The 27,573-nt window shown below is 38.4% G+C and overlaps 1 protein-coding gene across 36 annotated transcripts in view; it reads right to left on the reverse strand.

Moving 5' to 3' along the window:
* NRXN3 (neurexin 3) overlaps nucleotides 1–27,573 on the reverse strand; it is a 1,684,741-nt gene that overhangs the window by 363,474 nt on the left and 1,293,694 nt on the right. For all 36 annotated transcript variants that reach the window (XM_074392932.1, XM_074392912.1, XM_074392931.1 and 33 more), the window contains one exon: nucleotides 21,170–21,351. In XM_074392932.1, coding sequence (XP_074249033.1) covers nucleotides 21,170–21,351 — 182 coding nt within the window. The remainder of the gene's footprint in view (nucleotides 1–21,169; nucleotides 21,352–27,573) is intronic.

Here is a 27,573-nt window from a genome sequence, read left to right on the forward strand (position 1 = left end):
TGTGTGTGTGTGTGTGTGTGTGTGTGAGAGAGAGAGAGAGAGAGAGAGAGAGAAAGAGAGAGAGAGAAGAAGGGAGAGGAGAAGAAGAAGGAAGAAGAGGAGAAGAGAGGAGGAGAGAAGCTGGGAAGGGAGGGGAGGGGATGGGAGAGGAGAGAGAACCTGTAAAGAGATTTTAATGGAAGGGGGCACAAAAGAGTAGACATTACTTATGCAAACAATATAAACAATATTTCGCCTTTAAGACCACCAATTGGTAATTGATTCACCCTCTTCATCATTCATTCAAGAGCTAAGTCCCCATTTTTCTGAGATCCCAGCTAAAACAGAGCACTAGGTATTTTCTGCATGTGTTGAAATCTGCTAAATTAGAAGGCTGACATTTTATTCCCAGCTTTTTCCTTATCCAACTCTGTTACCTTAGGTCGGTAACTCACTGCACCTCCATATCTTCCTATCTGAAATGAATGTTTGAATTAAATATTCTCTTACGGGGTCTGCAGTACATAACTATTGAAACTGGGTTTCCTCCTGGGAACTGCTGAGGGTGATGGCTCAATCTGTCACCATGGTGTTCCCACCAGAGCAGTGGTCTCCAAGATGGGGTGGGCATCAACAGGGGTGCCAAGATTGGTTTATAGGAATTTCAGGGAATAACACTGGGACATCTATGTATCTAATCTTATCTTTAAAAACACCTGATGTTGCTCTAGGTGTGATAATATAAGCAATGTGTATATACTACATACGTATATACATATTTTTAATTGGTGCATAGTTAATGTTTTTCTAATATGTGTAGACAACCAAAACCATCTGGACACCCTAGCACTAGGGAGTTAAATGGGACCTTGGCTCTTTCCAGGACTCTCAGACGCTGTTACTCAATTTACCATATTGAAGAAATGCAGAAGGACCCGAACTAGAACTTAAAGCTAGTAGCAAGATGGTTTACACAGCAATTCGTTTTCTTCGTTGTAAAATTAAATGTTTAATGGTGTTTCTCAATTTTAAGCCACAAAGACAGGACTAATCACAATAATAGTGATATAGGTTTAAGAGCTCGTGTACTATGGAAAAAAACCCATCTTATTACATAGCCATATCTGAAGCCTGGATTTGTAAAGAAAATCTTACTCTAAAGGACAGGTTCAAGCAACTAATGGAAGCCAAAATTCTCTCTGAGAAAAATCATCATTTCCCTCTTAAGCTTCCAGGATTGTTCTAACAGTATGTAAAAATATATGAAAACATGTTGACAGTGCCCTGTTAGCTTTTTCTATTTTGTCTATATTTTTCTGAGTCACAAAATAGATTAAGTTCAATTTCAAGGTAATCCTCTCCCTTGATTTTCCTCTCTAAAATCTGATACTCACAGTAATACCTGGGATATGACGTGCTATTCTGACCTCCCTAGTTTAGGAAGGATATTAAAATATCAGAGCACCTACACAGATAGGCACACACACACACAAAAGGAATGCTACAAAGGTGGGAAGATAAAGCATAGGAGGAGAGGTGAGAGCTAAATTTATAAAGTCTGGCAAAGCAATGACTCTAGGGGACTTGATCACAGCCTATAAATACCTTCAAGGTAACAATATAATTGAAGGGAAAGAATTATTCATAGTCTCAGAAGATGCTATAACTTGAAGCAATGGCCTAAAGCAATGGAAGAAAAAAGTGTAGCTGAAATTGTCAGGAGTTGCGGGAGGTGGGGAGAAGAAATTCTTTAGTCTCTGAAGGACCGAACAGGCAAAGCAATCCTCTAAGGATTTGAAGCATTTTGATACAGACAGCCCAAAGCCCTGGAGTAAAAAGCAAAGATTAAAAATTGTATTCCTTAATATTCTTGTCAGAATTCAGAGTTCTTAAATGCACCTCTGAAAGACTACCCCCTTCAGAGAAATGCTAAGTAATCAGAGATTCGTATAAAGACTCCTAATTAGAGAACAACCATAAAAAAGCATGACACACCAATATTGTAATAATACACATTAAAGTATAGAAAGCATGAATATTATAGGTCATGTCATATTGTAAGAATAATACCCAACTTGTCTCAGAAAAGATAATATAATGTTCATCAATACATTACAATTCTATGTTCAACATGAAAGATTTTAAAAGAATACTTATAAATAAGTTGAGCTATTGAGTTAACATCATTCAATGCGTTATGCTACATAGCAAATTACATGTGTGAAAAACCTAAATATGTGGGCCCCAGATGTTTCTGAATATGCAAATATATTCCTTTAAGACAATAATATAAAAGTCAATTTCTAACCTCTTCTAAACTAAGTACCAGAAGTAGCTGTGATTTTGAAAACATTCTAGAGTGCTGTTTACATATAATATGTGAAGGTGTGACCCCAAACTGTTCACACAAGCTCTGTGTGAGAGGAAGCACAAATCAAATGTCTCCAGGGGTCAAGCAGATGGATGATGCTGAGTGAGGTGACAGGGAGTGGGTGGAGATTGGGGGTCTTGAAAGAGTATCCCATAAAAATGGCAATGGCTCCTCAGCTCCAGTTGACGAATGCTATGAAGAACACTGGCCCAGAAGAGTTAAATCTTCCAATTTTAAAAAGGAAACTGGTAATATCAACTTGTATATGAAATATCTGCATTGGCCGAGGCGGGTGGATCACAAGGTCAAGAGATGGAGACCATCCTGCCCAACATGGTGAAACCCCGTCTCTACTAAAAAATATAAAAATTAGCTGGGTGTGGTGGCGCATGCCTGTAGTCCCAGCTACTCGGGAGGCTGAGGTAGAAGAATTGCTTGAACCCAGGAGGCAGAGATTGCAGTGAGCTGAGATTGCACCATTGCACTCCAGCCTGGCTCCAGCTGACAGAGCAAGACTCTCTCTCTCTCTCTCTCTCTCATATATATATCCTCTCTCTCTCTCATATATTCATATATATATATATATATATTTGTGTGTTGGATCAAATTTAAAGGATATCCGCAGGGCACATTTTCTAAACCCCTTACATTGACAAGGTGAAGACAAGAAGCACCCTGTACTCTAAGATCAGGAACCAGGAAGGGCATGATTAGAATCCAGTAGAAGAAGTGAGTTAATGTCTGTATGCAAATCACCAAACACACAAAAGGGAGAAGAAAGGAAAGCCTTTGTTTCTGCTCTTTTCTCCCAGGAATGTAGGAAGGAAGGATCGCTGGGGCAATCAGAATAACTCTATTTTAGATACTCTCATGCAGCTGCCCTGCTATGCTCAGGAATCTCCATGTACTGATCTGGTTCATGACCAGTGGGGACAGCATAGCTGGCTCACTGGGAACAACAGAAAGTCTCCCTAGGAGGGAATCAAACCCTGAACTACCCTAAGATAGAAGGAAACAGAACAGCGACTTCCATATGGACACCCACAGTGACTTTGGAGTTTATTTCCAGATGGTAGAGTGTGAATAGGAGTGGTTGGGTTTTCAAATTTTAGCAATTCTATGTCCAAATGTACAAGACAGCCATTGGTGGTTAGCCATAGAGTTTCAGTCCACAGAACAGTGTTGTTCTGTTTAGGTTTTTTTAAAAGACACAGAAACAGATACACACGCGCGTGTGCGCACACACACACACACACACACACACACACCATTTCCCACTGTGTGAAATGAACTGTTTTGTGTGGATCCTTTGATCTTGGCATCTGCAGCATAAAGATGTCACAGTGACACCTGTAATCCCAGCACTTTGGGAGGCAGAGGCAGGTGGATCACGAGGTCAGATGATGGAGACCATCCTAGCCAACATGGTGGAATTCTGTCTCTAGTAAAAATACAAAAAAAAAAAAAAATTGCTGGGCGTGGTAGCATGTGCCTGTATTTCCAGCTACTTGGGAGGCCAAGGCAGGAGAAACACTTGAACCCAGGAGGCGGAGGTTGCAGTGAGCTAAGATCATGCCACTGCACTCCAGCCTGGTCACCCAGAGTGAGTCTCCATCTCAAAAAAAGAAAAAAAAAATGTCACAGTGCACACAAAGCCTTCTGACCAACAACATCAACACAAATACAGCCTTGGTAGTCAAGCCACACAATGTGACAATATCAGCTGTTCTCTTGCAGAGAGTCACCCGAGCTGACTGGATGTCTCAAAGAGAAACTTAGTATTCCTGCTAGAGTTAGGGTTTATACCATAGGAGAATTCATTGTTAATATACTATTTATACCAAACACCTCACCTCGAGCAATCCTCCTGCTTTGGCCTCCCAAAGTGCTGGGATACCACCAGCTTTATTTATACCAAACACTTTTTTTGAGACGGAGTCTCACTCTGTCACTGCTGTACTGGCCCGAGCATAGAAAGTCAACACCAAGACAAAAGTATGCCAAATTGCAAGGTCTTTATTGCTGGCAGCCACGGAGGACTCGCATCTCTCCAACTCGTGGCCCTGAAAGGAGGGTGTCAAGACCCTTTATACTTGTAAAAATCACCTTGGGAGTGAGAGTGAGGCGGGGGTCGGGGTGAGGGGCTTCAGACATTCCAAGGGCTAGTGGATTCTGTAAATCACCTTCTGGGTGAGGACAAGGGTGCGGGGATTCCAGACATTCCAGTGGATTCCTGGGCAAAGATAGGGTGAGGGGCTCGGGACTTTTGACATTCTGATTGTTACTTAAGTGGTTCACAAAAGCCAAGATTAGCATTTGTTTACACATTGTCTGGGTAGGGTGGAAATCACAGTCCTTAATTACTTATTCACATTTGGGTTCTAGAGAGCAGTTTCAACAGAAAGTCGAGGTATGGTTGAGGTATGCAGTTTTATGGGGTTTTACCATGTCACATCACCCAGGCTGGAGTGCAGTGGTGCAGTCTTGGCTTCTGCAATCTCTGACTAGCGGGTTCAAGCAATTTTCTTGTCTCAGCCTCCCTAGTACCCGGCACTACAAGTGTGTGCTGCCATGCTTAGCTAATTTTTATATTTTTAGTAAAGACTCAGTTTCACCATGTTGGCCAGGATGGTCTTGATCTTCTGATCTCTTGATCTGCCTTCGTCGGCCTCCCTAGTGCTGGGATTACAGGCATGAGTCACCCCGCCCAGCCACCACACTTTTTAACAAAGAAGCAATTCATGGAAACACGGGGAGAACATTTCCTATCATGCCACCTATGCTCTCTTATATCCACTATGTAATGTAGTACCTTTTTATCAAAAATTAATGGTCATTTCTAAGAAGAGAGCTAATGCTAAGTTCCCAGTTCCAGAAAAGTATCTGTTATGATAGGGTGAATACAGAAATTTGGATGAGACACATCTAACTGCTCTTTGGAGAACCATTACAAAATATCGTTCTTTGAATTTCTGCAAAGACCTAGTTTAAATAAAAGATGGAGATTTAGAGAAACAAAATAAAAAGACATCTATAGTTTTCCCTTAGAGCTGACTTACTGTGTCTGTGTTTCAGTCCAATGTTTGGATGTGTTAAATGTGCACACACAGCTTGAAAGATGAAGCGAATACTCTGTGTTTTGCAGTGTTTGGGTATGAATCAAAGAGAACATGTGGTTCCATTCTGTTTCTTCTAGCATTAAGTAAAGGGAAAAACCTAATTGGTAGTAACACTATCACATAGAGGGTGATCTTGTAAATGACTGGGGGTAGGAAGGAAAGTACTAGTGCAATATACAGCGATCCAGTCTAGGCAGGCTTGCAAAGTATTTACCAAACAGTGCAGTCTGTCACCACAGAGGCGGGGTTTTCATTTGGTTGATTTGGGGTTTTGTCTTCCTTTTTTCTTCCTAGGTTAGTGAAGTTTAGATGCTTTTAGCAATTTGTTGTCTGTGAAATGTAGATGCATGTTCAGAATGAATTCTGCACAATTTCAAAATGAAACAGTAGAAATGGCCATAGTCATTTCAAGGAAAAAGAAGCTAGAATTGAGGATATAGATGTCATTTTTGTTGTTGTTTCCTTTTGGTGCTGAAAACAAACTAGAGTGGTTGTCAGGGTGGTGGCAATAGAACCAGAGAGTGAGAGAGCTCTTTGTGCTTTTTTAAAATTACAGTCATGAGTGACATAGTGACATTTTGGTCAATGATGGACTGAATATATGAGGGTGGTCCTGAAACTGCTGTTGCCAAATGTCTAACAGTAAGAAAATTATGACAGTGAAAGAGACCTGATCTAACCACCTCCATCTTGCCTTTAACCTCCAAACTTCTTTGCCCGTGGTCATTCCTGAGCATAGGCCAAGCTAACTATGGGAGAAATTTAATTTAGACTTTAAATGATAATAGCCATTCACGAAAACTAAACTGCCTTGTAAAACTAATGAAAGCCACCAGGTTAAGAGGATGAAAGATGCCTGAATTATGCTAAGATGCAGGCAGAGTTAAATAATTACCAGCCATTATACAGAGGTCACAAGATTTGCAACTTTCCCACTGACTCCTGTAATTAACATGCCTAATTGTAGCACCTAAGATTGGCTGTTTCGAGATGTCATTTCAGGCTTTCGCATTTCTGACAACCAGATGTCCCCTACCTGGGCAAGCAACTCTTGACTCAGCCAGTCCTGTGGCCCCCCACCCAGAAGCAGACTCAGTGCATGCTAATAATTTTCCACATCCCATGATTGCACCCCTAACCAATCAGAAGCACCCCATACCCTAGTCCCTACCTGCCAAACAGTCTTGAAAAAACCCTAGCCTCCAAATTTTTGAGGAGACTGATTTGAGTAATAATAAAACTTTGGTCTCCCATTTAGCTAGCTCTACATGTATTAAACTCTTTCTATACTGCAATTCGCCTGTCTCAATAAACTGGATCCATCTGGGCAGTGGGCAAAAAGAACCCATTGGGCTGTTACAGTCCCACAAAATTAAAATATTGTATTTTCACTCTGCTTTTTTGTTTAGACATGTTTAGCTACACACATACTGTTGCATTACAGTTGCCTACAGTATTCATCACGGGACCATGCTGTGCAGATTTATAGCCCAGATGCAATAGGCTATACCATACAGCTAGACGTGTAGCAGGTTATACAACCTAGGTTTGTGTAAGTATACTCTATGATGTTCACATAACAATGAGATTGCCGAGCGGTGCATTTTTCAGAACGTATCCTCCTTATTAAGTGACTCATGAGTGTATTAGAATAAAAGAGATTAAACTGGAAATTTGGGAAATAAAGAAAAATACAAAGATGAAAATGAAAGTTTGAAGGACATCCTCCCAGTCTGTTAACTAGGTAATTAATGCAATATATATGATATCCCTTGTCACAAAATCCTGCAAACTCAAGTTCTGATTGCTTGTATCCATTAAGGGCTCCCCCACTAGAATGTAAGTACCATGAGGACAGGAACTTTGTCTACCTTTTTCACTCTTGGATCCCAAGCACTTAGAACTATACTTGATAGTGGTAGGTGTTTAAGTAAATAATTAAATTGTTTTCACCAAAGTAGGTGTATTAGTCCTTTCTTGCATTGATATAAAGAAATACCTGAGAATGGGTAATTTATAAGAAAAGGGGCTTAATCGGCTCATGGTTCCATAGGCTATATAGGAAGCAGGGCTGGGGAGGCCTCAGGAAACTTACAATCATGGCGGGAGGCAAAGGGGAAGCTGGCACATGTTACATGGCTGAAGCATGAGGAAGAGAGAAACGGGGAATGTGCTACACACTTTTACACAACAGATTTTACGAGAACTCCATCACTAGAACAGCAGTTGAGGTATGGTGCTAAACCATTAGAAAACACTCTCTGGTCCAATCACTTCCCTCTAAGGTCCATCTCCAATACTATGGATTACAATTGAACATGAGATTTGAGTGGGGACATGGATCCAAACTGTAACAGTAGGTTACTCATTTATGCTGGCCTGGCTAATTTTTTTTTTTTTAAACAGTTTTGCTCTTGTTGCCCAGGCTGGAGTGCAATGGCATGATCTCGACTCACCGAAACCTCTGCCTCCTGGGTTCAAGTGATTCTCCTGCCTCAGCCTCCCGAGTAGCTGGGATTACAGGCATGTACCACCACACCCGGCTAATTTTGTATTTTTATAAGACATGGGGTTTCACCATGTTTGTCAAGCTGTTCTCAAACTTCCTACCTCAGGTGATCTGCCCTCCTTGGCCTCCCAAAGTGCTGGGATTACAGGCATGAGCCACTGCAACCAGCCCTGGCCTGGCTAATTTTAACTTGGGAATTCTATTCTCTCCACCTGCATCTTACCTAAAACTAAGTGTGCCATGTTATAGTTTTTGCTATATGCTCCTGTATTTTTTCTCAACTAAACCTGAGAAAGATTTTTATCTTCTTTTAAGAGGTGGCTGTGCTTTGTGGATCATTCATCGTGCATTCATGGTATTTTGGAAAACTACGTCATTCACACGTCACACCAAAACTCATTTTTCTCTTTCACGCTCTAGTATTGAATTTAAGCTTTGCTGTTTAACCATGCAACAAAACCAGCTCCAGTACTGCTGATCTAAGCAGCAAAAATGAAAGCCTTTTAACCTTAGGAATTAGGCATCAAGTCAGGGAAAAATTAAATGGAATCTGCTCCCACTTCAATAAATGTGATTTTCAGTGTGAAGGTCTGCCTTTCAAGTATTTACTATACTCTGTTGCTAGACATTAGAAGCTAACAGACCAAGAGATGAGAGGCTGGAGCTGCTATGAGGACACTCATATCTGAATTTAAATTACAAATATAGAAAATTAAATACTGACCGCAGTAGGAAAAAATGGGTTTTTGTGTTATTTGAGATCAATTACAGTTTTTAAGCAAGTGTATTTGAGGACTTCTGATATGGTATTTATCATACACTGAAAGATGAGAATGCAATTATCCAATAATCTTTTCTGATACACAAAATTGGAAAGGGTTTTTATTGAGATATGGGAAGTAAAGTTACCTCTAAAACACTTATTCTACTGCATTGCATTCAAAACCTCAGCTTAGTTTCCAGGCCAGGCCTTTCATTTTGCATAGGAGTATTTAAGTAAGTGGCTTGGGGGTAATTGGGTGCCTTAATGTCATTGGAAAAAAAACAAAGAAACACTGGGAAGCAAACAAATATATTGTAAAGTGAGTTTCTTTGAATCCAAAGAGAAAGTGACTTATTTTAAATTATGTATGCTGCTTTAGCCAAAATTCTGTGCTCCATTCTCTATTCCTATTTACCTTTCTTAACTGCAGGTTTAAATAAATATCACAGTTTCTGCTAAACTCAACACATCCAATATACATTACCAATATAGTGCATTATGTTGAATAGAAAATTATGAAAAGCAGTATCTATCTATATCTGTGACACTGGACTCAAAACATGTCAATGCTTAAGTCCTCTTTCCTTTCCTTGACACCTTTAACAAATGGTTACTTAATCCTTTTAGTCTTAATTTTTTGCTCCATAAAATAGAGGTAATGCCACAAGTTTAACAGTGTTGTCAGGACTAAATGGGCTGATATACACAAAATGGCTGACATAATGCCTGGACGATTAAAAAAAACAGCAAATGCAGAAGTGATTATACAAATACTCACTCCATCAGATAAGAATATGGGTTTTTAGCCATGAAAAGTCAAGCAGTGGAGTTATTTTCAAGAGGGGTTAGTAACCTAAGTACTGCCTTTTGCATTTAATAAAGGGCTAGATAATTTCATAACCATTAGTACCATTTGTAGCTATCCAAGCTAAGATAATGATAAGGGTAATCAGATTCCATGCCTCATTGCACATGATCACTAGGATCAGGGGATTTGTTCTCTTTAGGAAACTGCGGTATGATTTAAATCCAAATTTCCCTCTTCAAACTGAAGCTCCAAAAGGTGAGCAGCCAAGAGCGGAGAGATGAACCAGATAAGGACATCATTTGAGGACCACAGCAGCTTACAGGGTCCAGCAGTTGAGCCATTTACATTTGGGCTCTGATACGCCAATTGCCTGGTTGCTACCCTTTCTATTGGAAATGACAACCATCTCAGCATCTCTTTGGTCTTCATTTCCAGTTTTCCAATCACAATCTCCTCAGGTATGAAGAACTTAGCTGATTGGTAGGAATACCAATGTTGATAATAAAAACAAACAAACAAACAAACAAACCCTTATTTATTTTGTAGGACTTTTCAATGATGACAGGGCATGTTCCCTTGCATTTTGTCATTGAATTTTTCCCGCAATACTATGAGGGTGGCAGAATAGTAGCTACACCTCCACCATTTACATAGGGTAACTGCTAATCGGTGGCAGTTCTCTAGGAGTAGATGCTGTGTCCTCTGGCTCTAAGTTAATAATGCCTGTGACAGAGAAGAAATGTAGACTACTGGTCAAAGCCCTGAAATGGCAAAGATTATATGCCATAATAAATAACAATAAAGATGAAGAAGACATCTCTATAAACTGATTTCGGATGAGAGGCCTAATACGTATAGGAAAAAAAAAAAACAGCTCTGGAACAACTTGTGTTTGGAAGTCTTGATTCTTTGGATTTCTGTAAAACTTCACTATCTAGGTTATCCCGTACCCTTTAGACTTTTCTTTTTAGTTCTCTTTTTTCCCCTCCTTTATCTTGTAAATTTATGCATGTATTTCCCAAGTTCTTATTCATCTCTCTTGAGACGTTAGCACTCCTCAAACCTTCCACTATCACTGCCACGCTGTGACTTCTCTAGGCCCTACCTCTAGCCCTCATCTCTCATCTGAGTTCATCATTTATTTCCAACTGGAAATTTCAACAGCCTGGCTCTTGGATGCCTTCTGTTTTGCATCACTAAAGTCAACCTCTTATCTGTTTTACTCATCTGTTTTGTTTTTGGTAATGAAATCGCAACCTTCCCAATCTAGACATTCCTGGCTTCTCCCCTTTTTCATCCAACCAGCTGACAACACCTGCTGATTCAATCTCTGTTCTTTGGTTTTATCATCATTACCTTCTTATATTCATCATCAGAGAATAAGTCTTTATAAATGTTGCTCTAGAAGCACTTACACAAGACCCTGCTGTTTTCCTTCAACCTGTTGAAAAACACTTTTCAATCTCCCTAAAAATTAAGTGCTGGCCATTTCATCTTCTAAAAATTCTTTAAATGTCTTCCCTTTGCTTTCAGAAACAAGCTAGCATTAAGTGTAACATTAAAATCTTCTACACTATGTACCTAAAGTACTTGGAAAGAAAACACAAGAACACGGCTATCATTGATGGAACATCTACCATGAACCAGATAATTGATTGGGCATTTTTCCATATGTTATAAGTATTCACAGAGCTACAAATTGGGATTATTGCCATCTGCATTTTACAGAGCAGTCAAATAATTCATCTGAGGCTACAGAACTAGTTGGAGGCCAAACCAGACCTTGAATCAGAGACCACTTGCCCCTAAATCATGTGTTCTTTGTGCTACTCCCTATTACCTGCCTTTTTTCTTACATCATTCATTCTGGTCAAACTGAACTCATGAATTTGAGAACACATCCTGTATTTCCTTTGATACTACAGTCAGGTTGGTATTATCATCAGGTGTGTTCTTGCTTCATGTTCCACTAGTCAAAATCTGCCCCATCCCATCCATGTACATTAAAAAAAAACTCAGCAACCAGCAATATTTTTACCTTCTTTGGTATGTAGCTGATTCTGTTTCAAGAAAGATTCGTACATATGATGTTCATTCCCCTCACCCGCCCCCCTGCTAGATGTTAACCTTCTTCACATCTCTAACAATCCCAAGTAAATTGCTGTTTCCTAAGTATGCATTGAATTAAAATTATTGTCACTATGCTTTCTACTCTAAAACTTTCATTAGGGGTGTAATAGTAATTAAGGGTCAGAATTGCATTTGAAAGTCTATTCAGCCGTTTATTAGTAGTGCTATCTTGGGAAAATGCTTTAGCTTCTTTAAACATTAGTTGCCTCAATTATAAAATGAGGATATTAATAGTGACTATCTCACTGAGTGGTTGTGAGCTCATTTATAAGGCAGTGTAAACAAAGTTCTTGTACAGTGTCTGGTACCTGGTATTTTGTCAATCAATATTAGCGGAAAGTGATAGTAATTGTAGCAATATAAGATGATCTCTAAAAGACATGCTCCTGAATAAATGTAGGAAATAATAATCTATGCCATTAAATTACCTGCCATTTTACAGAAACGAATGAAGAAAAATAAACTGAATTATAAGAAGTTAACTAAGGACTCAAAAATAGAATATGAGCCCTTAATGACCAATCATTTCCTGTCATCCTGAATATGAATTGGTTTCAGGATGAAGATTAGCTTGTTTGAATCAACAGGGCCTATCTAAATGTCTTTAAGTGATTCTAGGCTCCAGAGGTGTCATCGCAGGCCAAGAAATGACAGGTCTGGCTGTCAGTACTATCTGTGAGGCTAATGTAGTTATACAGTTCCCTCTGACATCTATCCCTGAAACACTAACAAGTTGCAACAGCAGCAGTGACAGCACCAGGATCTAAGAAACTGATTCTGTGGAGTGGGTGGCTAATGAATTCCCCCATCAATACACTGAGCTCTTATGCCTTCTGAATACAGCTAGGGATCTCAAATCCATCATCTATAGCTTCAGGGAGTCAATGAGTTATTTCTTGCCCTGTTGCACTGAACAATACCCCAGGGGTAATGACGAGTAGCAATGTAAGCGGTGGGTCAATGAGATAATTCATCCAACCGATGGTGTTAAGGGAGGCTTGCCATTAAGTCCTGCGAGCCCCAGCACTCACGTGATGGCACTTAAGAGTTTGCCTTGCTTGTTGCATTTTAGATTCATCTGAAAAGCTTCTGCTATTCAGAACTTATTCAGCTAGGTTGATAACTTCAATAATCCAGCATATATACCACCCAGCTGTCTTTACATCAGTGCCATTCCAGCTCCTTAGAATTTTATATTGCTTCATTTCAAATTTCAGAGGCCCGATTAAAGCTTATTCACTGCTTAGGAAAATAAAATATAACAATTTTTTTTTCTGAGTTAAAATGAGTTAGTTGAAGAAAAATCTTCGAGTATCAATAGTACCAAAATCTTTCTAGGATTGAAAGCTCACTAAATTATGGGAGTTGTGCAAGAGTTTTATAGACGTCACCTCATAATGAGTTGAAAGCCTCATTTCTTGTTTTTGTTTTTGCTGTGGCTTTTCAAGCCTGTTCAGGCTATGCATGCCAAGGTGGGTCACAGTACTCCCAACACATAGCACTTTTCCTGACATACAGTAAGAACTGAATTTATACATATCATATATTATGCTCAGGAGCTAAATTCTCTTAATCTTAGTTTTTCAAAATTCATATTATGTAAGCATTGAGAATTCTAAAACGTAACTAACATTAACTGTCTAGGGGCACTTGTATGAACCATAAATGAGAATGATAGGGCCATTTGGCCTATGCTTCTCATAATTTCCTACCAGCCATAAACTATTTCCCACGCACTTTGTCAATTTGATTTTTAGGACTGCATTATTGTAAATTTTACTTGCATAGTAAATTCATAATTCACTTTGCCTTCACATTTTGGGGAATCAAAATCTATGAAGTATTTTTGCTTGTATTTCTGGTTTTAGGTTTTCAGTTTACTTGGTGGCGGGATCTACTTAGCTCCTCACAGTCTGGTCATATCCCCATTAGGACTCTGGTTCTAGCATTGTTTTGTGGGGGGCTCTATGTATCCCCAAGTACAGGAACAAGCCCTTTGTGACTTTATCTGGTACCCACAGAGGGTCTAAAACCATTCTCATACTAGGCCTGTCTAGAAAGGTTTTGCTTTCCTGCTGCTGCTACTTCTTGGTGGTGGTGGTGGTCATGGTGATTGTCATCTTCTTCTTCTTGCTCTCTTCTTTTCTTTATTCTTCTTCCTCCTCTTTTCCTCTTTCCCTCTCTTCCTCCTCCTCTTCTTTCCCTGTTTTCATACGAAGTGGCATATTCCCATTTCCCATGGTTGATACAATTAAAGAATGAACTTCAGGGCAGGGCAGGTGACACTTTTACTGCTCAGTCTAGAGCCCTTTGGAAGCTTATAGTAAAGAGAATAGAAGCACAATGCATTATCACTTTGTAATAGGGACAGAAACACAATGCTATGTAACGAGACACCAAGGAGGCAGCAGGGTCACTTATCCTATCGACCTAACCCATGTCATGACCTAAATTCCCTCAGAGGTAACTTGCTTCTTCACTTGATGCTAAAGAGATGCTCCAAAAGTCTTAATTGTGAATCTGGTTAATTCATAAAATTTACAATTTATCAGATGAGATAGAAATTAAAAAATTTTGCCTAAAAAAATCCCAGAAGACTGATAAAAAAAATTAAACTAAAACTTTCCTTCTATAATATGTTTCTCTAACGCAGTCATCACTCCTACAACACCCATTTTATTAGGAAAACTACCATTCTACATTTGTGCAGTGTTTTGCTAATAATAAACAGCTTCTAAATACTTTATTTCATTTGATCTTTGAGAAAACTCTGCAACATAATATTTTATTCCCATTTATAAGAAGAGGAAGCCGAAGCTCCAAGTAGCAGAATGACTTACTAAAAGTCTAACAGCTCACTGACAGAAGTGAAACTCCAATCCGCATTTTTCTATAGCTTGACGTCTCTCAAAACCATGTGTGGAATCAAAGTAAACAGATTTAGATAGAAATATCATGAGACTAACAGAGACCTGAGAAAACACACACCAACTCTCCTGCAGATAGCTGCCTCTGGTCCAGGTTACATAAGCAGTCACTTCATCCAATCATCCCTTCCACTCCTTTCTCCCACCTTCTTCTTCGACTCTGCTGGGATAGCATGGCTAAGCTGAAAGCTGCAGAGACAATGCCCAGCAGGTCCTCTCCATATAAGTGGCTAATGATCTGGAAAAACTCCTAAGCCCAGAAAATCCAAAGAGGCCTTTTTCACTGAGAGCAAATAGCAATGGAGGGAAATACAGAGCCGACCTGCAGTGCACAGCACTCTATGGGAAACAAAATTGCATCTGTTGGATATCTCTGTTGTTTTCTTGTTCTTTCCTTCTTTATTTGCATTACCAGCCTCAAAACACCAACATTCTTCTGTACTCCACTGGAGAGTTCCCCAAATGCAGTTTCTGATTCAAATCCAGTTCTGTCACTGGCCAAACACAGTGATGAATTTAAGCTAATAGCCACTAACCTTACCAAGGACTAACCCAGCAGATGTTGATGGTTTACTGTAAATATCCCACATAGAGACAGCCCAAATGAAGCATCCAGGTTGGCAATTTATAGATGCAATAGACGGGAGGAACAGACAATTCATCATCTTCATAGAGTTTACTTACAGCTTACTTCATAGAGTTTACAGGACTGTTTTTGGGTGCTATAAATTAAGTAAAAACAGTACTATACAAATGAAACTTAATAAATACCCAATTTCCCCAAATATGACACTGAAAAAATACTATCAATCTGTTTTCAGAGGGTGCAGTTTTTGGAAGGAAAATACTTGGCCATCATGAAATGGGCTCCGTTTGGACAGCAGTTCTTTGTATTCCCCTCACCCTGGTTTATGTAAAAATCTACATTTAAAGTCAGGAAGGAAATAGTTGAGGAACGTTATAGATTCTTGTCAAACAAAACAGATGCCCTAACACATAAATTTTCACTGTTGCTGAAAGGCTCATAAGTTAAAAATGAATCCAAGAGGATTTACTGTAAATTACATAGAGGGAGAAAGAAATTAATAGGATGTCTTTTCTACACTCAGCATTAACTACATAAAGAGAAGCTAATTATTGCCCAGTTCTCCCCAACCTTCTATTTTGTAGGTGGTGAAAGGAGGTTGTCAAGAGTTTCATGATAGTAATAACAAGCACTTCATGCTAATCTCTTCTATAGTCCTACTCAGCTTTTTCACTGCTACATAAACGAAGGTGAGTATAACACGACACAGTTCCATAAATCCTAGATGTGGGGTTAATAGGCAGATGTCAATCACAAGTGATAGCAGCTTTTCTCCAAAATTGAGCTTTAATTCCTCAACAATTGATTTCAATGGAGAGAAACTAATATTTGAAATCTATTTTTAAAAAATCCCTAAATCCTAGCACACCCTCCCTTTAAGGAATGTCATTTTATGCACATGTGCTTCAGCAAAGATCTCTTTGCCTTTTTAAAACATGCTTAATTCAAGATTTTATTAATATAACAATTTACAATTGATTTGGAAAATATTGCATCATGGAATGGGAACCAAAAACAAAGAAATGTTAGCTAATTTGAAGCAAGCAATTTCTAAATAAGTTTTCTCTCCTGGCTCTCTCTGGTTGTTTAAAATGAACAAAGCCTGTCTTGTTCTATACTTATTGTCAAAATCTATTTAACTTTCCTAAGGCCCAGATGAGTGGGAATGCTTTAGGTTTAAAAGAAAGTACAAGAGAAATAAGAGCCTCTGCTCCCTTGGCTAGAATGAAAGACAATCTGAGCAAATCATGAAACAGAAAAAATGTGCTCTTCAGTCATAAAAAAAAACGAGATCATGTTCTTTTCAGGGACATGGATGAAGCTGGAAGCCATCATCTTAGCAGAGTGACACAGAAAGAGAAAACCAAATACCTCATGTTCTCCCTTATAAGTCGAAGCTAAATGATGAGAACACATGAACACATAGTGGAGAACAACACACACTGGGGCCTTTGGGAGGGTGAAAGGTGGGAGGAGGGAGAGCATGAGGAAAAATAAGTAATAGGTACTAGGCTTAATACCTGGGTAATAAAATAATCTGTACAACAAACCCCCACGATACAAGTTTACCTATGTAACAAACCTACAGACCTGTACTTACACCCCTCAACTTAATAACTTTATATATATATATATATATATATATATATATATATATATGAAAGTGTGTTCATAGCACTCAACTGTCTTGGTGACCTTTTCTTCCTTTGCCCCAATTATTCAATCTAGGACACAAATGCCTTCATTTTACTCAAGTTTTCCCATTCATTTCTACCATCCCACACAACTTTGCACTTCCCCAAATTGGCCATGGTCACTTATCCCCCTTTCTGTCCAACTCTCCTACCAAAAATTAAATTCTGTCACAGGATCTGACCTTAGCCTGGTATAAGAAGGATGGCAGTAAGACGGACTACTTTAAATGAATTACTAAGTAATTCCAGGACTTGCAGTGCAACATGAGCTTAAGATACCACTTTTCCAAAGAAATTTTAATACCTAGGGATTTCAAGATAACGAAAGAAAAGAAACGGGAAAATTGGAGCACGTGAGGAGGGATAGCGTGGAGCTGAGAGCAGATACGAAAAACGTGCAGTGTACATTCACAAAACCTCACTTCTGCACATGTGGCAGACATGACTAATGGAAGCTAGATCTCCTGCCTATGGATTTGCCCGCTGCTCTCACAAACCTTCCCAGTGTAAAGCTTGAAGTGAGAGAGTGAGGCACTGAGAACTTGCAGGCAAGATGAAGCCTATTTGCCACTCCTGCCTGGGGCTGTATTCTAGAGCAGGTGCTTACCCCAGGGTCAAGGTCTCTAGTGTTATTGGAAAAGCATTTTCTCTTCCTTCAAATAAGTCCAATTGGGGATAAAAAGGAAATACTCCAACGACAATGTTGATGCTGCTCATAACACTTCAGGAATTTCTAGGAATTGTCTTCTTTGAAAGTTTAAAAAATACAAGCTTTCTTTGTGTCTTCTCAACTCTCTCACTCACTCTCACTCTTACACACACACACACACACACACACACACACACACACCCCACTGGCTAATTTTAGAGTTTGCACCTTATTTTTGACTAACTTTACTAGCCTGACTGCCACTCAGAAGTAGCACCAAAGTACTTTAGGTTTTTGTTGTTATTTTACAGTGAACATTCATACTCCAAGAATGAAGCTTTGCCCCCATGTCACCCCTTGTTGAAGCACATCAATAGGCAGAGCCCTGTCCTCTTCCCTTAACCCTGGAACTTATTCTGCTGTTATGCTCTGAATGTGTCTCCCAAAATTCTGATCACCGATGCAGCAATGTTGGGAGCTATGGCCTTTGGGAGGTGTTTAGATCATGAGGGCTCTGCCTTCATGAATAGGTTAATGCTGTCCTAACAAGGGACTTGCAAGCGTGGGTTCAGTCTTTCTGCTCTTTTGCCACATAAGAACTTGGAGTTCCTTTCCTTCTGAGGATGCAGTGCTCACCTTAGAGGTGGAGACTGGACCTTCACAAGACACCAAACCTGCTAGCACCTTGATCTTGGACTTCCCAGCCTCCAGAACTGTGAGAAATTAATTTATTTTCTTTATAAATTACCAACTCTGAAGTATTCTGTTATAGCAATAAAACAAACAAACAAACAAAACAGCAGAGTAAGCCACCTGCTTTCAACTACCCCTTGTGTCTACTATCACTTTTTCTCTTTTTTCCCAGGGGGTTCTCTTCTCCTAGGCAAACTGTAAGGTGAAATAGCATCTTCTGCCTCATGCTCAGTCCCTTCCACTTTCATTGATGGCCCCAAAGTGCTTTTCCTTTTGAGTAATTTTCTTTAGTACAAGAAAACAAACCATTCAACAAACAGAACCATCTTTTACAGATTGTAAAGTTATCAAAGCATCTTAATAGGTATTTATGGTTTGATTTCCCTGATGCAATAACTTAAATGTTCAAAACAAAAAGCACGTTTTAAGAATTAAGTCTTTTAATCTTCTACTTGGATTTCTGTATTTTCAAGTGTGATAAGAAATCTGCCTTCTTCTGTGCAGACAAAGAGGTAATCTGCAAGAAAATAATAAATGCTTTCAAATGACTAGACCCATGAAAAGGCCCCAGGCTCGAGACAGCCATGAACATGTCAGGGTCAATCTAGAATCACACAGATTCTCCACATCATAGGATCCTTTTTTCTTTTTTTCTGAAAGGGTTAGGTGACACCATCTCCTAAAGTAAGATTTGAAGGAAAATCTATTGGGCTTTCACAGAATGTTTAAGCAATTGCAGAATCACCCAAGTGTCTACAGTAATTCAGGGATTTCTTTTCATTTTGATATATCTGGCAATTTTGCTCATATAAAGAAAATAATATTATACCACGTCAAATCTAATGAGTATGCTTATACAGAATACACACACTAATAAATGCACACAAATGGATGTTACTTGAATCTCAAAGTATGTTTAGAGCATTCACTTTTCAAAGACACCAAAGAAATGACAGAACTTTATAATGGCATATTATAATATACTGGCATGTTCTGGTTCCTCCTAGAAGTTACTATGATCTGTATGACAATTTTATTAAAACACTGCCAATTTCAAGTAAACCAACAGAAAATAGGAAAATCTCTCTCTTAAAAGTAGAGATCTTCTACAAAACATGAATGAGCAGGAATGGATAAACCAGGAGTACGTTATTTGACTCAAAAAGATGCTCATGTCTGTGCCAAATCATATTTTTGTTAGGAAGTCAGAAAGAACAAAAGAAGAAGATAAATCACCATGGAAATGCAAGTGAGCTTATAATAATAGTCTAGTTATAGCCACCATGAAATAGTCATTAAGTTATATGCAGCATAAATCTCACAGAGTTTTGTAAATTATGGTGGTTCTTAGAGGCCAAATAAAGATAAAGTGTAGTAAGAATGGCTGCCTTTTTATTTTTGGCTTCTTGGCATGGCTTTTTAAAATGTTTCAGCTCGGGCTCATAGCATTATATGGTTCCTGAAGCATCTGAGAAAGAATTTAAAAGTTCACAACTCGATTCAAGACTCCTCCACCACATTTTGAAGGTGATCATCTGTAACCAGTTCTTTTCTAAGCTCCTAAGCAGGGTCTTGCCCTGATCTAGCTTATACTGGGGCCAGACAGACTTCCAGATCAAGCTAGTACTTTAAGCTGCTCCCATTTTCAAGGCATGCTGGAAGAGCAAGTGCCAGATATGCGCTCTGCAGTGGGAGCTAAGCTTGCCATGCCTGCTTCCGGCCACCCATCTCCAACTCCAGAGACCAGCAATAAAATTGCATCCTCTGCTTCTCTCTGTACACCTGCACATTAGCAAAACTCTGATTCAGAGATTCCTAATCAATGTACCTTTTCCTCCTTTTTGGAGGTTGGTAGTAATCCCCAGTTGATATTTTTTCTTAACTGCTTTTTCCTCCTGCTATTTAAACTAAATTCTTATTGCTCCAAATTAAATCCATTCTTTCTAGGCTTGTCATTGCTAACTAATGAGAACAATTCCTCTCTTTGCTCTTGGTGACTACACTTTGGGTACTTACGGATGAGAATCATATCTCTCTTTAGCCTACTTTTCTTAACTGCAGACTGCACAGGTGATAAAATGGGTTAATTGTTGCTATAAAAATATTTTCCATCCTTATAAAAAAAGAATATTTCTTCCAAAGCATTTTAATTTCTTAGCCTTTGCTGTGTTCTTATGATCTACAGGGATTGAGGGTGCAGTGCTATTAAGCACCTATGGATGAGACCAAAAGCAAAATGTTGAATATGCAATAAACATGAATTACTCAACTCTTGATCACTGTCCTGTGTCCTTTTCGCCCCGCCCACTCTGGCACTCTGGTCTCAGTTTTCATCACACATTTCTTACAGCGCTACAGTGATGTTTGAAGCCTAGGACAGGGGTCACTTAATTATAGTCTCCAGCTTGTTTCTATAGACACGTTTTTATTGGAACACAGTCACATGTATTTTCAAAACCATGTACTGTCTCTGTCTGCTTTCACATTACAAAGGCAGAACTGAATATCTCTTAGAGAGACTATCTGATCTGCAAAGTCCAAAATATTTATCCTCTGCCTCTTTTCAGAAGGTTTGCCAACTCCCAGCCTAGGAGACTTAACATTCCACTTGGCTTTGCTGTTTGCACCAGGTAAGATCCACACCAGGTGAATCTCCTAAATATACCCTAGCAGTCAGCTAAATGTTCTGCCACAGAGCTGGGAAGGGAGTCTGCCAAGAAAGAATTTATTTTTCCTCTCTGTATACCTGGGGCAGAAGAAAGAGGTTTTAAATATTTTCCCCCAGGTACCCTATAAACATGATGATTCACATCTCAAAACCATTTTTATAAGCATGTGCATCTTTGCCACATTGATCTAGAATGTTCTGCTGCATCTACCTGAATCACCAACTCAGACCACCAATAAGACAAGAAGATCCAGGCCAAGGCCTGGTACTCACTATGTGAAGCTGGAGGAAGTCACCAAGTCCTGGAGCACTGTCAATGCGGACCAAGATGCCATCCTTCACAGTGGTGCTGAAGCCCACAGCAAGGCGGTCAGAGCGTGTGCTGGGCCTGTCATTGGCTGGCCAGGTGTAGAGGATGAGGCCACCACTTTTCCCAAAGATGTACGTAGCGCCAGCTGCAAAAGCAAGAAGACAGGGAGACATCAAGGTACTGCCAGCTGTATTACACTGTTGAGACCCTACACAGAACAGCTGCAGAGAGGAAATGTCCCCCATGTGACAGTATTTGGTTACTGAGAGGGATGGAACCCAAGGCTTCCAAAGGCAGCTATCACCCCAAATTAAAGACTCAGGTAAAATGAATGAATAACAAAGCAGATGTCGGTGGGAATCATTTTTGACATTTTCAGATCCTGCTGCATCACGGTGGAGGGTAAATAACATGCTAAGCGTGGGAGCTTGGGTACATTGCAATAAACAACTTTCTGGTCTTCCTTAACAGCAGGCTTCATTTTCCATCTTGGCTAGGACAGGCACAAGAGAGAAAACGAGTCCCCTATCTCCTAGCTACCAGCATCATCTGGTCAGTGGAGCCAGGAGCCTTACAAAAGTGAAGACAACAGAACAGTCCAAACCATGTCTCTCATGCCTGTACCTTCTCCCACTCCCACAGGAAAGAAAGCAGTGGCCAGAGAAAACCAAGTTATGTGACTAGATGTGTTTGCCTATTTCACTATTATGTTGCTGTAAACATGGTAACAAAAACTATTTCCAGGAGTCTTTTAAAAATGAACCTTTTTTGTGGGGGAGTCCCTCATAGTATTATTTATCTGGCATTAAATAAGTTTTCATTTCCTTTTTCAAACTAATAGGAAAAAGATACAAGAAACTTAGAAAAAAAATCCCCAATAATGAAATTTGAACATGACAAGTGGTAACTGTCAATTCTGATCAGTAGGCTTATCAGTATGTTTACTATTTACTTGTGTGTGTGTGTGTGTGTGTGTGTGTGTGTGTGTGTGTGTGTGTTTACTATTATCCATATGAACTCAGGAGTTACTAGGAATATATTAATTTAGAACTACTTACAAAGCAAATGGGAATACAAATAAAGAAAATATTTGTATTTCCGAATTTATAAAAAGTATATTTTAAGAAATATGTTTTTAATCTGAACTGGGGAAAACCATTTAGATTTGGTGACCAGAAAAGACTCTGCCCTTTGTTGCCTCTGTGGTTTTAGGCATGTGGTGTTATCCACAGTGAATACTTCCACGGGTTATTCATCTCAAAGTTCACAGCACATTTGACATCAGATCTTCTTGTGTATTTCCCAGAGACCACATTCCAACCCTTAAAACTATTTGAAAGCAGCATTACCCCACCATTCAGATACCTTTAACATTTACTAAAAATCTCAAGCACTGGGCCACATGTGTTCCCCGAGCTAGTTTACAGAGAGTACTGGGTGGAATTATGTTGACCAAAGAAGCGAGTTATTTATCTTGTTTAGAAATAATAAAGTTAAATCTTGTGAGACTAGAATTAGGAATATGTGTCATATGTCATCCTTCCTAAAGCACTAACACTCATTAAATTCTGAAGCTTATAGAACCTAATTTGTCTTCTTTGAAAGGTCACTATTCTAGTTACTCCAGTTTGCTCAGTTTGTATATTACATGTAGCATAACATTATTTTCCTTTTTATGAATTTCTCAATCCTTAGGGGATGGTGTCTGGAGAGCTCTCCACACTCATCTGGAAGATTTGGAACTGTGGTATGCAAAGTTTATGATTAATTCTATACACAAAGCAATGTTTACTTCCCACCATCCACAAACACCTTCAAATCTTCTTAAAATTAGAAATGTGGGTATAATGATTTACCCTTGATATCTCTCCATCTGTGAAGAATTTAAATAATTCCTCTGTAGATGATTACAAATGTCATCACCACCCTCTTTATTCTTTATTTGGAAAACTGAAGGTTACTCAGTGATTAATGTATAGAATCACCAAAAAATGCAAATCAGCCTGTGACATTTCATGGCAATTTATAAAAATCTTTTACTTTTCTTTCCTAAATATATAGTGGATTCTGCTACAGAGACAAATTCATACTCTATCAGGAAATAATTTTGTCACTACACAAGTAACAAGTCAAAAAACTGCTAGCAACATATGCATGGTGCTTTACAGTTTGCAAAATATTTTCAAATTCATTCGCTGATTCTTTGAAATAATTCTACGAGATATTTTATATCTTTTTTCTTTTTTCTTTTTTTTTTTTTTTGTTTTTTTGAGACGGAGTTACACTCTTGTTACCCAGGCTGGAGTGCAATGGCGCGATCTCGGCTCACTGCAACCTCCGCCTCCTGGGTTCAGGTAATTCTCCTGCCTCAGCCTCCTGAGTAGCTGGGATTACAGGCACCCGCCACCATGCCCAGCTAACGTTTTGTATTTTTAGTAGAGATGGGGTTTCACCATGTTGACCAGGATGGTCTCGATCTCTTGACCTCGTGATCCACCCACCTAGGCCTCCCAAAGTGCTGGGATTACAGGCTTGAGGGATATTTTATATCTTAACACTGTTTCACAGATTTGGAAACAAAGGCTCAATGATCTGACTTAAGTGGTACCATTTTTAAGTGTCCAGCCTGAGCCTTCTACCTCTGAAAGCCTTTTTTTCACCACATACCAACGTAATTACACAATAAACTGTATCAATAAACCACACCAATGGGGCAGTTGTCTGTACTTGGTTCTTTTCACATTGTTGTAGCAACCTAAAGCAGAATGAAAACAAAGTCACAGTGCCCAAAGTTGGTGTTTCCACAAGCTTTTTTGCCTATCCCACCATATCAATAACTTTAAGCATTTTATTTGTAGTTTTCATCCAGTACTCCAGTACCCTGCCAGTAATTCTCAGTGCTCCAATACAGAGAAGAATATTTTAATACATAAATGTATAATTTCTTATATGTGGTTAGAAGGTCCCAATGGCTTTAAGCTTTAAATAAACAAAAAGCAAAACTTTACTGTGACAATATTTGATATGAAAGATTAAAATCTGATTTAAAATTATTTGTATTGCTTTTGTTATTCTTAATTTACAATGTCACTATGTTAGATAATTCTAATTTTATAGGTGAAGAGATCATAAAAGACACAAAGTACCTAGCATATGATTATTTTGCTATGAAGAAAAAAATATGAAAACATCTATTCTTGGTAAAGAATTTGCTGGTAAGAGTGAATAAAGACCCTGAATACACCCATAGTCCAATGATATGGGGCATTAGAAGAAGTTAATTAATAATTACAATTTTTTACTCTGATATTGTTATTGTTTTTTCTCTTTACATTTCATCTTTTGCCATCTTGCATGGTTTTTAAAGGTAAATACATACTTTGAGTTAATTTTAATAGAAAATGCCTAGAGCCCTACAGGGAACATAGAATTATTTTGCTTTATATTTTCAAATAAAAAAGTTTGTGTTATTTTTAAAGGTGGATTACAAATCCACCTATTGGGAACATCCTGGGACCTATAAGAACCCCTCTTAATCCATTAAAGATTTTCACTTCTGAGCCATGCAATACCACATTACGTGCTTTCACCCCGAGCCTTGTACTTCTGATTGCTGGTTTCTCACGTGTTCAGTGTGCCGATGCAAGATCATACTACTTATAGTCATCTTCAGAATCATGTAAATTTCATCCTTGTTGGCAAAAACTGATCAATTCAACTGAAGAAAAAAATTGCTCTAGTGGCATTTTGGCCATTTCACACTGCAGGATTTGCAAGTTTGCAAGCAGCTGAGGTTGCTTTGCTGAGTTTTAACCAACACAGTGTTCCAGGAATGAAATCTCTACACGGTCACCACTAACAAAGATTAAGGAAATACACCTCATCTTCAAATAGTTAACAAGAATGACATTTTTTTTAACTCACATCGTGCAAATAATGGGTGTGACCTATTGTTTTCATAATTGGCTAACTACTTACTGTGATGGAGCTGATGGTGATATTGACAGAGTGTGTTGGTATGCGTTATGTGTGCGTGTGGTTGGTACAGTGGTCGAGCAGGAGAAAAGGATTAAACAATCTTCCATGCAATCATGGAGTCCTAAGTGGCAGCTTAATATAGTTACAGAACAAGCCAAATAAGTGGGTGATCTACAGTTTCTTGAAGAGAATGAGGAATATAATTTTTTATCATTCACCTATTTCTCCAAAGTTCTTAAATTTTTGGTGCATTTTACTGCTTATTTTGTTAGAATATAATTGTTGATAGCAGTTTAATTTTTTTTATTTAGGATCACGTAGGTAATTATTTTATTGTGCTTGTTGTTTTGACTTAGAAACCCTGTGGCCTTGCCTTTATGGCACCGGTTCTATTTCCAGTCTCATATCCAAATAGCATATTACTTTTCTGGGAGATTATTAACAGAAATAGAATTCTTGTCTTGTTTAAGATGCACTTTAGGCACAAAAATAATATATGCCTACATATGTGTATGTGCATATACATAAGCCTATATATATTTATGTGTGTGTGGATGCATGTGTCTGAAAAACAAGAAAAGTTTAGGTAAAAAATACAATAGACTAGAATTCATTTATTATTTACTCTATCAAATAATTACAGGTAAAATGGCTTAATAAAAGTATTAAAATAGAATAATACAATATTAGTTCTATGAGTGCATGTGTATATAATATATAGGTCTGTATATGTGTGTATATATACGTGTGTGTGTGTGTGTGTGCGTGTGTGTATAAGCAAATCAACCTTCCCTGAAATAATTCCATTGCTATTAAAATGGAACAAGTTTTGAAAGCATCTCCCAGGGGAAATCTGAGAGATAAATTTAAAGAGAACTGGATAATTTACTTGTGGACAACTATAACAAGTAGAACAATAAATTAAGTAATAAAATAAGTATAACAGTTATGTGCAAACTACATGATGGATAAACTAGGATAAGAAATAAGATGTCAGACTCCTACTCTAGTTCTCTTTGATCATTGCCTGAGAACTTAGTATAAAATCTCATAACAGTAAGGTATATGTCTGTCTTCCTTTATCATTTCAGATTTCTTATTCCTTATTTCTTTTTTATTACTCTTTCACAGGCTTACCCATATTTGTGTTCTTTACTATAAACTGGTAAATCCTTTTGGAAAATAAATGGACTATCAATGACATAAAATATAGTCTGCCAGCAGATGTAGTTATTGCTATTAAATTAAAACTATCTTTTAAATTCATATCAATTACTATGTAGCTAATAAAACCAAAAGGGAAAGACTTGTTTGTGGCTTTGGAACTGACAAATATCTCTTCTAGCAAATAGGAGAGGCATAAATTTAACTGAAGGATCTCATAATATCTGATAGCTCAAAGAATACATTTACTCAATTTCTTTTACTTAGTTTGTTCCATGGTTTTTCTCTGCTCTTCATCTCTCTAGCTGTTTTGGGAGTGAATTATGTTCACTATTTCATAATAGCTGGACTTTATATTTCCATAGAATTAAATGGTTTTCAAGTTGCTTTCCTTCAGAGTGTCTCCTCTGATGTCTCTTTCCTCAACATTCACTGAAATATTAATGGCAAATATTTTTGTTACTATTTTAATAGAAAAGAAAATGGATACTCAAGGAGATTAAACAACTTCATCTGTTGCTAAGTAGTAGAGCTGAGAATAGAATCAGATCCTCCCCTTCTTGACTCTGTCCTCTTCTCCAAAGCTTTTCCTAATGGGATAAAGACTCCCTAAAAACATCCCTAGAGATCATGAGCTCCACAAGGAGGGGAGAAAGGTGAATAACAGATGGAAAAAGTGCGAACAAGGCCTCTGCATTACAGAGGGAGCCACTAGGGAGTGCAGGGTAAGTGATACACGTTTTAAAAACAGCTCTGCAGTTTATTTATTGAATAGATTGCTTGTTATGACTACTTTGTCTATTTTGAATTTTTTGAAATAAACACCAGAACTGATGATAAAGTAGCCTTAAATAAAGCAGCATTGAGTGGACTGAACATTAAGAGAGAATGTTCATCTATTTTTGAGAACATTCTTTTCCTTTGGCAAAGAAATGAGCAGATTTGTTGCTCAGTAAGCTGAGAAACTGATGACATTCTCTAACAATTAAGCATATCATGAGAAAAAAACACTTCTTAGACAATGCTCAGGCAAAGTGAGGTTTCCCTCCCCGTGGGGCAATCTCTTTCTATTGAACGAAGAACAATTAAAACTAAATAGCATTAAAGCAGAAAACATCATTCCTTCCTAGAATCTACAGAGGCAACATTTCAGAGCATGTCCCAATATTCCAGAAACAAGCTTCAACTCAAAGACTTATAAGCAGAATGAATATCAGTTCAGTTT

The sequence above is a fragment of the Saimiri boliviensis genome, chromosome 2 (genome assembly GCF_048565385.1).
Source record: "Saimiri boliviensis isolate mSaiBol1 chromosome 2, mSaiBol1.pri, whole genome shotgun sequence".
Classification (NCBI taxonomy): domain Eukaryota; kingdom Metazoa; phylum Chordata; class Mammalia; order Primates; family Cebidae; genus Saimiri; species Saimiri boliviensis.